This window comes from Labrus mixtus, chromosome 17 (genome assembly GCF_963584025.1).
Source record: "Labrus mixtus chromosome 17, fLabMix1.1, whole genome shotgun sequence".
NCBI classification, from domain to species: domain Eukaryota; kingdom Metazoa; phylum Chordata; class Actinopteri; order Labriformes; family Labridae; genus Labrus; species Labrus mixtus.
In genome coordinates this window covers 17,992,107-18,005,231 of record NC_083628.1, presented here as the reverse complement: position 1 = coordinate 18,005,231, position 13,125 = coordinate 17,992,107, and the positions used below count along the sequence as shown (strand labels likewise).

At 43.4% G+C, this 13,125-nt stretch overlaps 1 protein-coding gene and 1 long non-coding RNA gene across 2 annotated transcripts in view; one reads left to right on the top strand and one right to left on the bottom strand.

Moving 5' to 3' along the window:
- Window positions 1-5,123: 5,123 nt before the first annotated feature.
- LOC132992230 (uncharacterized) overlaps window positions 5,124-13,125 on the top strand; it is a 190,881-nt gene continuing 182,879 nt past the window's right edge. Inside the window, exon 1 of the long non-coding RNA XR_009676308.1 lies at window positions 5,124-5,139. This is a non-coding gene — a long non-coding RNA (uncharacterized LOC132992230). The remainder of the gene's footprint in view (window positions 5,140-13,125) is intronic.
- The window catches only part of gfra2b (GDNF family receptor alpha 2b), a 95,074-nt gene continuing 92,318 nt past the window's right edge, over window positions 10,370-13,125 (bottom strand). The window contains exon 10 of the mRNA XM_061061414.1: window positions 10,370-11,101. Within this exon, the coding sequence (XP_060917397.1) occupies window positions 10,958-11,101 (144 nt within the window). The 3' untranslated portion in view covers window positions 10,370-10,957. The remainder of the gene's footprint in view (window positions 11,102-13,125) is intronic.

The window sequence follows — 13,125 nt, the reverse complement described above, 5'->3', positions numbered from 1 at the left end:
AATCTGAACTAACATGGAGACTCAAACGCTCCATGAAATATGTGTTCATGTTTTTAGTCTTATTATTGCTCTTTCCTGTACATTAGTATTCCAGCGTTAGTTTTATGTTGATTGGCACTTCACAGCGTTTGAACCCAGAGGAAGCGACGCACACACGTCGAAAACGCAGAATGAGCCTGAAGCAGCAAAAAAAACAAAAACAGATGTTTAAATATTCTCTTTCACAGCTGCAGCCTCACGCTCCTCATTTTTTAATCCAATCCCCCTCTACAACAACGACCTCCTCTCAGGGCGTTCAGAATCACACACACACACACACACACACACACACACACACGCACACACACACACACACACACACACTCACACACACACACACATACACACACACACACACACAGACTCTCTCTCACACACACACACACACAGACAGAGTAACACACACACACACACACACACACACACGCGCACACACACACACACACACACACTCACACACACAGAGTAACACACTCACACACACACACACACACACACACACACACACACACACACACACACACACTTGTTGCTATAGTGACAGGCAGAGCCCCGGCGTCCCTTTAGTCACACACATTACATACATCAGCTGCTCGTGCTTCTTTATTCTGAATCCTGGATGATTTCATATCAAACCTGATTCCTCCGTTTCATCGACCCTTCTGTTTCTCTTTGTTTGATGTCGTTTGTCTTATTCATGACGCCTCTGGGGGGTTTTTGATTTTTGATTTGCTTTGTCTGTTTCCGCTCCTGTGTTTTTGAAGTCTTTAAAGTTTGACTGACTTACACCTCCTGGTGTGTTTGGGCTCCTGGAGACGCAGGTCGTCTTTGTTCTGATATAATAACGACTGTTTGGTTGTGCACGACTTAATCACCCACTGTCTCCCCCAGAATCTCCGCCCTCTGTAGGGCTTGTACCTACACTGCAAGCTAACGCACGCTAGCACAAGCTAACCACCGGTGTTTGTCACCTGCCTGTCAACACAAGGTTCACCCTCGCGTCCAATCACTGAATTGTATCCACTCCTAAGTCGCTCTGAGCTCTCCTCATAGGGTACTTTTGACCGTTTTTAGGAAAGCTGATGCAGCAAAAGATGCTAAATGTAATATGCAAAAACAGCGTAATCCTTATTTCCAGATATTAAGACCATAAACACGTTAGTGAAATGTTTACTGAGGGAGTAAATCATTTGAGAAGAAGGAACATGTTATCATAGACTTCTATACAATCAGACTTCTTGTAACAAGTGGAGTCGCCCCCAGCTAGACATGACACATCTACAACTACTTTAAGACCCCATGGACACATTTCCTGTTTTGAACAACTTAAAAAGGCCTCACACACACACACACACACACCCACACACACACACACACACACACACACACACACACACACACACACACACTCACTCCCACTCACACACACACATAAATAAACACATTTAAATGTGTGAGAGCTAAAGGCTAACAGGCTGCAGGCGTCAAAGAGTCACTCCATGACTCGTTGTTCACACAGATTTCAACTTCATTATTCTGTGCGTGTGTGTGTGTGTGTGTGTGTGTGTGGGGGGGGGGGGGCTATTGGCTATTGTCAGGTGTGTCAGCTCTCATTAACACCCCCCCCCCTCGCTCGCAGCCTCGCCTGCTCTCACCTGACCTCATCTGGTGGCTGATTACAGCGTCGGCGTCCCCCCCCCTCCCTCTGCGGTCTCTGTGTCCTGATGGAAACGAGGTGGAGCAGTAACACTGTCGCTGCGAGCCCGGCTGACATTAATCATTACAGTAAATGTCCAACATTGTTAGAGTTCTACTTTACTCACCACCAACCTGCTCCCTGCTGCCGGGGACCTGCACCCTGCAGCAAGAGGGGAGAGGGACAGGGACAGGGACAGGGAGAGGGAGAGAGAGAGAGAGAGAGAGAGAGAGAGAGAGAGGGAGAGAGAGAGGGAGAGGGAGAGGGAGAGGGAGAGAGAGAGAGAGAGAGAGAGAGAGAGAGAGAGGGAGTGGATGAAGAAGAGGAAAGAACAAAGGAACGGAAGGAGAAGAAAAACTAACCAAAGGGGAAAACACATTTTGGGAGCTCTTGTCCGAAGAGACCGAGGGGGACAGTGTATAAAAACCAAATAATTAGATTATTTGTATTTGATCATGTCTATAAACCCCTCTATTTCAGCCCTGCTCAGAACAGGCTGTTTCTGTGTCTGTACCTTTAAACATGTAAATGAGCTGTGTCTGACCACGCCCCCTCCCCGGAAGGGCTTGAGTGTACTCGGGCTTTCTCACTCCATGTCCTATTGTTTACGGTGAGAAGGCAGACTCAGAGGGCAGAACAAACACCTAGCTGTGGGAGTGTCACCCACCTGGGGAGGGGTTACTGCCCTTTGTGATGTCATGAAGGGAAAATCTCCAAACGGCCAGTTTGAGCACACATTTTCTGAAAAGTGGAGCAGGCAAAAGACAGAGAGGATGGAATAAATGTTCGAAATAATAAAAAAGTAAAGGAATTAGTTAAAAGTTTGATCCTGTTAAATAAGAGTCCCGCTGGATGTTTGCAGCACGCAGGAAGACGAGGATTAGTCTCGAGGATGCAGGAGAGTCGTCAGAGTCTCTGTGATCTGTGCGCACTGGAATCAAAGTAACCAGAAGAAGTTGAGACGACTCGTCAACACGGTCGTCCTGCTGTGTTCTGATGCTGTGTGTGGTGGAGAACAGACGCTCCTCTGTGCAGCCTGTCATGTACACAAAGATAATTGCTCTCAGTAGCTGGTTCATGCTGAGGGAACAGCGTAAAAGACAGGAGTTGAAAACCTCAGAAACACAAATACAGCTTTCTATTCGCTGACATGGTACAGAGGGACGTGCACAACTTTTTTTTATAGAGGCACCACCTGAACGTGATCAGCTTCAAACTGCAGCCAAAAGACGCTCATAAGCTCTCTGGTTTCCTTTAGTAAATACAGGTCAGGTTTTGTTAAATGTGACGTCCGCCTGGAGAAAAATATCAGAGCCCAGAGTCTTTTTTCCGAGCGCTCCGCCTTTTTTTGTGCAGCCGCTCTCTGAAGTAATTTTTTTTAAAAAGAACAAATAATTTCAATTCATTCATTATCTGATTTTTATCCCTCGGTTACGGCCTCAACCTTCCCGGTATTTCGGTCTAAGAGAGTACCACACCCCCTGCGAACAAGATAGGGCTTGGAAATATAATAAGATATATCGATATATTTTCAAACAAGATATAGGGTAAGACAATATATCGTTAATATCGCTATAGTTTATGTTGCATTATAACAACGTTATAGAGGTGCCAGTTCACCTTTTTTTCATCTCACTGATGATGACTGACTGTCTGTCCCTCCTAACCCTGCTCCTCCTCTCTCTCTCTTTTATTGTATTTAAGGAACATTTTTATTTTACAACATTACTTTTTAAATTCACAAACAGGTTGTTTATTTTCCATTTGTTTTCACTGTTAATAAAATACATATCGATATAAATCGAGTATCGCCATTCAGCCAAACAATGTCGAGATATGACTTTTGGTCCATATGAGTTTTCAGTGATATTCTTGATCTTCTCTAGGACTCACCCTGCCTTGATCTTGGTCTTGTCTCGGTCTCGGAGCACTCTAGCTAGTGTGGTCTTGAACACTAGTAAAGAGTAACGGAGCGATGTCGGTCATACAGCGGTCTTTGTCAACAGACTGTTGTCATAGAGACAGGACGGACATGCAGTGCTTTTATTCTCAGCGCAAAAACTTAAAGCAAGGGCTTCCGAGCGTACAGTCAGCGCTTTCTGCCCATAAAAAAACGCCAGGTGGACACGGGGCCTAACACTCTATACCAGTGGTTCTCAAACTTTTTAGACTGCGTACCACCTCCGGAAATATTTGGCTCTCCAAGTACCACCATTATGGTAGATGTTAAAATACACTGTAGGCCTATTTCGACACACATTTTACGCAGGAGGTTATTTATTATTGACTGTTGGCAGCCACACTATAGGCCTACTAAGGGCTAGCGCTAGAACTGGCACTTAAACTCCACACAACTCTGATATTTGCCCAAATCCCCCAAAAAGTGCAGCACAATACAAATGACAACTTTATACCAACAACCTGTTTGAGAATATTTAATCTCCAGTGTTTCCCACTAATAGACGATACCTGGGCCCAAGTATATTTCAAACCTCTTCTTATTTAATTTTTCATTTATTCATAAAATTGCTGCGTGCCTGAGAGAGCGCGAGGGAGCAGGGGAGAGAGAGAGCGCGCGAGAGAGTGCAGGGGAGAGAGAGAGCGCGCGAGAGAGTGCAGGCGCGCTCCACAGGCTCCGTGCAAACAGCGCCTCTGTATTATAAGTCTCTGCGTTCAACATAGCAAAACTGCCTTTTAAAAAAAAAATCCCTCTCGACTCCTGAGGAGTGTTAACACTAGAACCGCCAAGACCGTGTGACGGACGGTTTGGGTTTTTATAATACAAATAACTCTTTTTAAATAAAAAACTACGAGCCTCTCATCCAATGACTTTTCTTAAATATGTGTCCTGTATGTTTTCTGAAGCCTATGTGTAACTAAAATAAAACACACAAGATTTCTTATATATTCTTATATTTCTTATGCGCAGGAATTTAACAAAGAGCGACAGATAGATATACAGACAGATAGATAGAGACCATAGACAGATAGATACACGTTCATTCTTGAGCTGGCAAAGGAACAGAGAGAGGAACACCTGCGTGTCAAGGCCAGTCTGACGTCGGTGCCCACTGAGCCACAGCATCCACAAGAGCTGAGAAGGAGGCAGTGTCAGACAAACACGCACTGCAAAAAAAACATGACCATTGTCTCCTGCAAGGGGTGCAAGCACCCTGTGAGTGGGAAGTGCACCGTAAAGGTTGAGCACTTGTGCAGCAGGTATGTGCATTACGTGCAGCGGCGCTGTCCAAGGTGCTGATCGTTCATTTGTTCATCTGTTTGTTTGTTCGCCGCTGCATCTGTTATGGATTTCTGCAGTTTTTTTCTAGGCTATATAGTTTGTCATGCCCATAGATAGCTGTGTTTTTGTTGTAGTTGTTGCTGTTTTTGGCGTGTGTGTGTGTGTGTGTGTTGGTCAATGATTTCCTCTATCGGGGAAACAAACCCAGTTGCAGAGAGGAGGAGGACCATCGGTGTTTATCTCTTTTTTTGCAGTGTTTTTATTAAAATGCATAGCCTAATATAGCCAACAATATAATAGACTAAAAGTCATGTCTGTTTCATTTTTGTACAATGTGTTTTAGCAACGGGAGACGTGGAGCAGCAGTAAAAAACGGCGCACTAAAAAAGCCGACAGATATTGTAAATTGACATGCGACATTTAAAAGGTTACCGATCCTGCCTTATGCTGATAGTCTATTTGGTTTGTAGATAAAAGTAAGTTGTATTTAACTTCATCAAAAAAAATGCATTATTTATGTGCTTCTGAGCACAAACAATTTAATTTGCATATGCCGTCTGACAGACGGCTGCGGCGCTTGGAGGGGGGTCTAGAATGTTGGTGGTCCTAGTGTTAAGACAGCAAAATAGAGCAGAATCACATCAGCTTCAGAGCAACAGAGAGAGAGAGAGAGAGAGAGAGAGAGAGAGAGGGTGAGCGACTGTCCGTACGTGAGTCAAAAACTGAAGCTTCTCCTGGCTCCGTTATGTACAGCTGCTTGCTGCCGATTGTGCTGAACTCCAATAAATAACAGAATATCTGTTAATGTAGGCCTACAGCTGCATGCTGTTGTTTCAGTACTGAACTATAACGGAACTTTTCAAAACGCGAGGCGTACTCCTGTTGTTGTTGTTTATGTCTGTGCGCGCGCGAGCAAAACTTGAGCAGATTAAAGTCGTTTGTGGCAAAAACTAGATTAATTTACAGGGGAAAACACATTTGATATAAATACAACCCAATAGATACAAGACAGATAAGATAAGAGTATGACAAAAAAAATAAAAAATGTCGTTATATGCTGAACGTTTTTTTTTTTTTATATTGTGGAGATTTCTTTGCGTACCACCGGTGGTACGCGTACCATAGTTTGAGAACCACTGCTCTATAGAGTAAGCTTACTTTAATTGGGTCAATAATATTTTCTCTATTACAGCTACTTCCTGTGTCTTCTTTTTGATGTATTTTTCCAAAGGCAGACAGGACCAGATGAGACATAGACGTTTGTCTCTTCAAACTTCAGAGATTTACTGTTTAAGTAAGTACGAACTGTATTCACATAGATCTCATTTAACCATCTGAAAATGCATCATCTCAGAGAAAAACTTTGAACACAAATGATTGAACGCTTAAACGAGTGCAGGACAAAAACAAAAGATGTTTCTAAAGGATATGTGAGTGATTCAGGGGAAAAAATAAAAATATTGAAAACCAAAAGGTGTGGTACTGTATATTAGGAAACCTGGTTTGTCCTGAAATGAATATAGGACTGTTTTCCTGTTAGAAGCAGCCCTTTGATTACACTTGTTTAATGTGTTAAAATCAGTGAGCATGTTTGAATCACGGCCCACCCATCTGTTTCTCACACATGATGCTAGGAGAGTGAGCCCACACAGAAAACCCAACAGCTGTTGTTACAGATGTTACTTTTATTTAGATCTCCAGACACAGATTTCAGTTACACGCTGTAGCTCTGTTAAACTTTACAAATATATCAGCAAATGTACAACCTCACTCCCACCTGTTTCCTCCACTCACACACTCGTTACTCTTTCTCTCCACATACTCATAAAGCCTCGCGAGCAGCCCCCTACACACTGAAAAGTTTGCTTTGGCCAACAGAGTGAATGTTTTGGGATGGATGTATTCAGCTTTTCTTTAGAACATTATCAGTAGTTTGGATTTACAAAGTGAATATTGCTGATGGAGCAGAGGTTTCAAATTAAGACAGCGATAAGAAACATTGTTTCATTAGAAAATAATTCTTATTGATGCAGTTACCTCTTTTGGCATCCCGCAGGGATCCATTGTGGGTCCCCTTATTTTTTTATCATAACATTTTCAACTGGTCACTGAATCTTCATCTTTTGTGTTATTTTGTCACAACAAGAGATCTTCTGTAAAAGCTTTATAATAATACATTTTCTTTCAAGATAAATACTGAATTGGAGTTAATCTACTTTTCAGGTCTCGACTTCTAAGATTTCTTGGTGCTCCACTGGATCAAATGTTTTTAAAAAAAATAGCATTCATTCAAGACGGATAATTGATTTTCGTGGTTAAAGGAAGTAGTTTGTTAAGATGCCATTGTTAGTTGGTGCTGTGCGGATAGATGGTATTTGAAGCAACAGGAGCTGGTAAGAATTTCGTCATATAGCGGTCCACTTTTTTGTTTAAGCACGGAAGCTAGCTGCAGACCGTAGACTTCTTCAAGCGGTCTCAGGCACGGTATGCGAGTACAGTTCGATTATGGTATGTTTGTGTTCACACCGATCAAATGAACCAGACTTCGGGGTCACGTGTACTCGGATCTGGGCCCGGGTCCGACAATGAAACGAAAGCTGGAGGATGGCACCAAGGGGTCACTTTAAGTGTTTGTGTTATCCCCTGGAGATGATTACTAATATACGATACAGAAGATCTCTTTTCATGACTTCTTCTTAAATTCAGTCTCTTCAAAATGCTTTGAAAAAGTCAGTGGGACGACAAAAGCTTTCGTTTTTAATCGTTCTGGTACCATGAATTCCAAATAATAAGTTTAGTTTAAGGTTTCTCAGAAAATGTTGGTCAAATCAAAACTTCCCACGGTGGCTTTGCTTTGGAAAGGGTCTGAATAATCAGGTTACACCATCTACAAGCCTACTCCTTTAATTAAATGACAATCTGGTATTCTGACGTTCAAACTCTGGACCAAGACGTTCGACATGTTCCCACTTATCGGGGCTGCTGGCGATGCAACAATAACTACTCTCCCTCTGTCAAGTTCGTAAGAAAGAACAGTGAAGTAAGGCCACACCGTAGTCACAGAAACTGATCTCTCTTTCACTTCCAGCTGATGGAGGACAGCAGGCGACGTCCCAACCTGAACCTAACGTCTGGTGGCCGATCTCACAGCACATTTTAGTTCTTGATCCACGTCCTGGTAGCTGCTATGAAACATAAAAAAATACCCCATAGAGTTGGCCGGAGGTAAAGAACACACTGAAGAACCCATACACACACGAAGTCAGTTTGAAATCATAGAGGCAACTGAATCATTTAATGTGAAACTGTCCGACAACATGTTGTTTGGTCTTGATTGGTCTGTTATTGGCTGTCTGCCTGGGACCAACAGACCTGAACTTTGACCTTTCTCAGACCATCTTCCTGATAATCTTTGATGTTTTTCTCGGGCAGAGAATTGCACCATTCCTTTCCTTGTTTTTAAAAATCGAGATGTTTGGGCTGCCAGCACAAACACAACAATTCACCATGACGTAAAACTGTGAAATCCAGAAACACAAACCAGTGATTATCATCAACTGAATATGAAAACTGCTCAGGCTCCACTGCACAGTGATGGTGTTGTATGATGCAATCTTTTAAAAGGGCATTACTCATTCTCCTACTTCTTAAACTCTGCTATTATGGCTGTAAAATATTCAAAATAATACATTCAGTCTTCAAATCACAGATTAGAAGTTTAAATCGGTAAGGAAAGAACCTTTGAGCTCCACTTCTCGGGATGTTCTCAGATTTAGAAATTTCCATCTGGGTTAAAATAAATCAACTCAAAGTGCTTTCACGTATGCGGAAAACTCCTGAAAAACTCCTGATACCTTTGTTCAGAGTTTCTCCTCCAGCCTCCTCGTATTTATTCTTCAGAAAGTCAGAGTGAGCTGATGTGAGAACGCAGCAGGATATAATCAGGAGAATTCACCTGGAGCGAGTGGGAGGGGGTGGTGACGTTTATTCCCTGTGATCGCTGCACGACCATAGACTGTCTGCATGCCACCTCTACCATCTCCGTGCTCTAATGAACCTGTTGCATTGTGTTTCCTGTTCTCCCGTCCCACACACTTACTGCCAATTCTCACATAGTCCATGGGAACTGCACTACGCCAGCGTTCACTGCCATTCTAATCAATGATTGTGTTTCCATAGCAAGCGCTGCGCTCCGTCTCCAGAGCGTGCCAGCAGCGCCACTACACTCTGCTCTGTTTCATGCGGAGTCTATTGTTGATGAAGCTCGCTGCAAGCACGCATCAAGATGAACAGATTGATCGCCCTGGACAGGAAGTCAGACGAGGAATCACACAGAGCGTCCGGTCAGTTTCAAAACCAACACAACAAACGGACTCCTGGTCTTGATCGGTTGTACTTCTCCTGTGATGTGAGTACAGCTGCTCATGGCTGCCATCCAAAAAACGGGCACAGTGGGGCAGGGCAGCCGCGGTCAGATGGAAAAACTGCGGCCCTGACGGAACGCGGTGCCCACGGACTATGTGGAAATTGGCAGAGAGAATAACAGCCTGAGCCTGTCAGGGACAAAAACAAAGCGACTTTTATTGGACAGACTTTTATATGGTGAATGATGTTGCAGCCATTACGTTCTGTTGAAGACAGATTGACAGACTGTTGTTCTGTCCCTGAAGAAATCTACTGGAGTGATTCCTCTGAAAGTTTCTGTAAGTCGTTTATACCCTAAAATAGGTCCAACATTTTGAACGCACCTTTTAATTATTCAGTATCGATACAGTTTCACATTACGATGTTCAGCTGCCGGTAAGATTTGAGTCTTCTCTTTGCCGCCATAAACACACAGAAACACCCACATTCAGAAACACACACACACACACACACTCCCAACAAACACACGTCCACATAAAGAAAGACTCACACACTCAACTTTACACTTACACAAAGTGAAATATACACTCTTCCATAGAGACTCTGTGGGATGGACGCGTTTTGTCAGATTCCACATTAAATGAAGTTTGTACAGAATGTCGACGACAAAATCAAGAGAAAGACCCGCAAAAAGCACACTGGTGTACAGCATGAATGTGTGTCCATGTGGGGACCCTGTTTGCCCGCTAACGAGGTCTAAGGGGAGGGCGAGAGTGTGTGTGTGCGTGTGTGTGTGTGTACATGTGTGTATGTTTGTGCTCTGTATGTTTGTAGTATAGATTTCTTGCCACAGGAGAGGTCCAGGGAATTGATAAATTGAGCTGACAAACGCTGAGGAAGGATCGGCACCATCTGTCCGTCCTCTGTCCCTCCGTCTCACACTGCAGATTTTAAGTCTTACTGTCCGTGTGTGTGTGTGTGTGTGCGTGTGTGTGTGTGTGTGTGTGTGTGTGTTTGTTGTGTGTGTGTTTTTGTCCCTGGGTTTTTTTAGCCCAGCTGTCTCGGATCCAAAAAAGCTGGAGGGAGAGAGTCAGTGCCGGGTCTGCACAAAAAGCAACACAAACCCTCGAGACCTGGAGATTTGGAAATGAAGTCGGCATGATCCAAAATCCCAAGAGTCTCTCTGTCTCTGCCTTTGTAATTCCCCGCCCTCTCAACCAAATTCAGTCCCGCTTCTTCCTCCTCTTCTTCCATTCCTCATCTTCATTGTGTGTGTGTATGTGTGTGTGTGTGTGTGTGTGTGTGTGTGTGTGTGTGTGTGGGTAAGTTTGTGTGTGTGTGTGTGTGTGGAGAGAGAATCTGAACGTCCTCCAGAACACTTTCCCTCCTCTAAAGGCCGAAGATGATGTTTGGATGTCTGGTGGTTGACATTTTCCCGCAGCGGAGGGCTTAAGAGTCGTGTGACTTTCTCTGCCATTTATGACTGTGTGTGTGTGTGTGTGTGTGTGTGTGTGTGTGTGTGTGTGTGTGTGTGTGTCTGTGTGTGTGTGTGTGTGTGTGTGTGTGTGTGTGTGTTGGTTTGAGTGTTTGTGCAGTGTGCATGTGAGCGTTCATGTTTATGAGACGAGGAGTAGAAATGTTGGCAGGACGGATACACACACAGTCAGAGAGAGGCGGTGGAGGAACGGAGCTGATTGCCGGCTGCTGCTCTTGGGCCCCGCAGAGTCCTGAGAATCTATTGACCCCTGGGCCAACAGTGCCTGAAGGGGGGGGGGGGGGGGGCGTTCAAGAGGAGAGAGAGAGAGGAGGAGTGAGGCAGGTAAAGGTTAGAGTGTTAATAGAAACAAATCAAGAAAGTAGAATTCCAATATTTTCAGTTCCTGGGCATGACTGCACATATTTTTGGCTTTAATTGAGTAACATGAAGAAAATACTGAGGAGTGTTTCAAGTGGATTTCTTCAGCAGCCATGAGACAGCTTGTTTCACTGCTGCAGGCTGAAGTCTTCTTCTGGAGCAAGTCCAAAACTTGTTTATCTATCAGTCATTTAGACACGAATCATGAATCAAGAATGGATTTTTCAGGATGTGAATTGAACACATCCTGTTCTTCCTCTACTTTGAAATGAGAAGTGAAGGATGAAAGTGTGAGTGAAGTCACCCAGCAGAGATTGGATGTTGATATTTACATATATATTACATAAACCTGAAGGAACACAGCACCAAATGAGACTTGACACTGTCGCTATCAGAGGTGTGACTCTAGGTTATTATTTAGAGAGTCAAAATGCCAAACCAGGTGTAACACTGCTCTCAATATGAACGACACTGTGTAGGAGAGACCGTGCCAGACTGTGAGGAGGCTGCAGCCAATATGCTGTCTTCAAAATTAAAGGTCCACAATCAGTGAGATGTGTAGTGAATGAGATGATAAAGTGACCTTACTATATGATCAGACATTAAGGAAACATGCTATGTTGAAGTGCTGGCTTCTCTGACAACAATGCAGCAGCCAGTATGTCCTCCTTCTAACTTTAGATTCTGGTCCTGAATGCTCTGGATTTGTTTGGACCAGAGAAGGTAGGCGGTTTTAAGGCGCCCCCACGCGGCCGTTTTGGACGCCCCTCGGTGTTGCAGCGATGGAAGCGGGCAAGAGAAGTGGTTCAGATAGAAGTGATTGTACCCGACCTAAAGAGACAGATCTCTACAATGTTTAGGATTTAGACTGCAGTACCCATTTTAAACACTAGGGGTCAAAGTTACATATTGCTCCATTAACCTTACAGACTGTCTCATGTTCATCATGTCGAGAGATTTTAGACACTCACTGTTATTCACTGCTTACTATTAAAACCCTATGACCCTGTCTTTGTCTGCTACCGTCTCATCTAATCAGGTGCAGTACAAAAGATTACATTTCAGTTTCCTCTGCTGCAGCAGGATGTGATGATGAACCCGGCTCAGGAGTTGTTTATATCTCTAGTATTTATTTCTGATATTTTTTGCCTCTGAACAGAAAAAAGGTAAAAACAGTTGGAGGACAAATATGCAATTTCCAGCAAACTATTTGTCCGTCCCTCTTAGCTGTGCAAACTTCCGCAGCTGAATAAGAAGACGCAATCTAACTTAAACGCATATATAAATGGGAACAAGACTTTGTGTGGAAATCTTCACAACAGCCTGAACATCGTTTGGTTTGTATAACGGATATTTTAGGGACATTGGTTTACATTTATCTCTATCACCTTGGTGCAACTGTGACTTAAAACTTTTAAAAAACGCAACATTTATCCACCTCAGCTCATTGCTGTGTTTACAGCTAATTAGCAAAGTAATGTTAGCATTTAGCTCTCTGCACGTCCCAGAGCTTCAACCATAGCTAAAGACGTATATGCCCAGAATGAATCCTACACGCTCAGTTTTTTGGTCCATTAAAGCTGGATTAAAGTGTGTTCAGACTCCACGTTTGTCATGTTTCCATTCAGGCGTCCATTTTCAAAATGTCTCAGAAACATAAGGACCATGTGTTTCTCCTACATCTGGTTTAGAGTGAATCAAGTCACCACCTGTTCCTGTTCACAAGAATGTTAATATTCCCCTAACCTGTCTGATAAAACAGGAAGCAGACATTTAAAACAAGTTGCACGCCCATCATTTATGGATTCGAGGCACAGCATATGCCTGATTTTGCCTGAACGTCTGTTGTTGTTAGTTTTTGATTCACTTTGCATACATCAGATTAAAGGGGGAAAACAGAGAACAGAAGATATTAGAGATGGAAGTAAA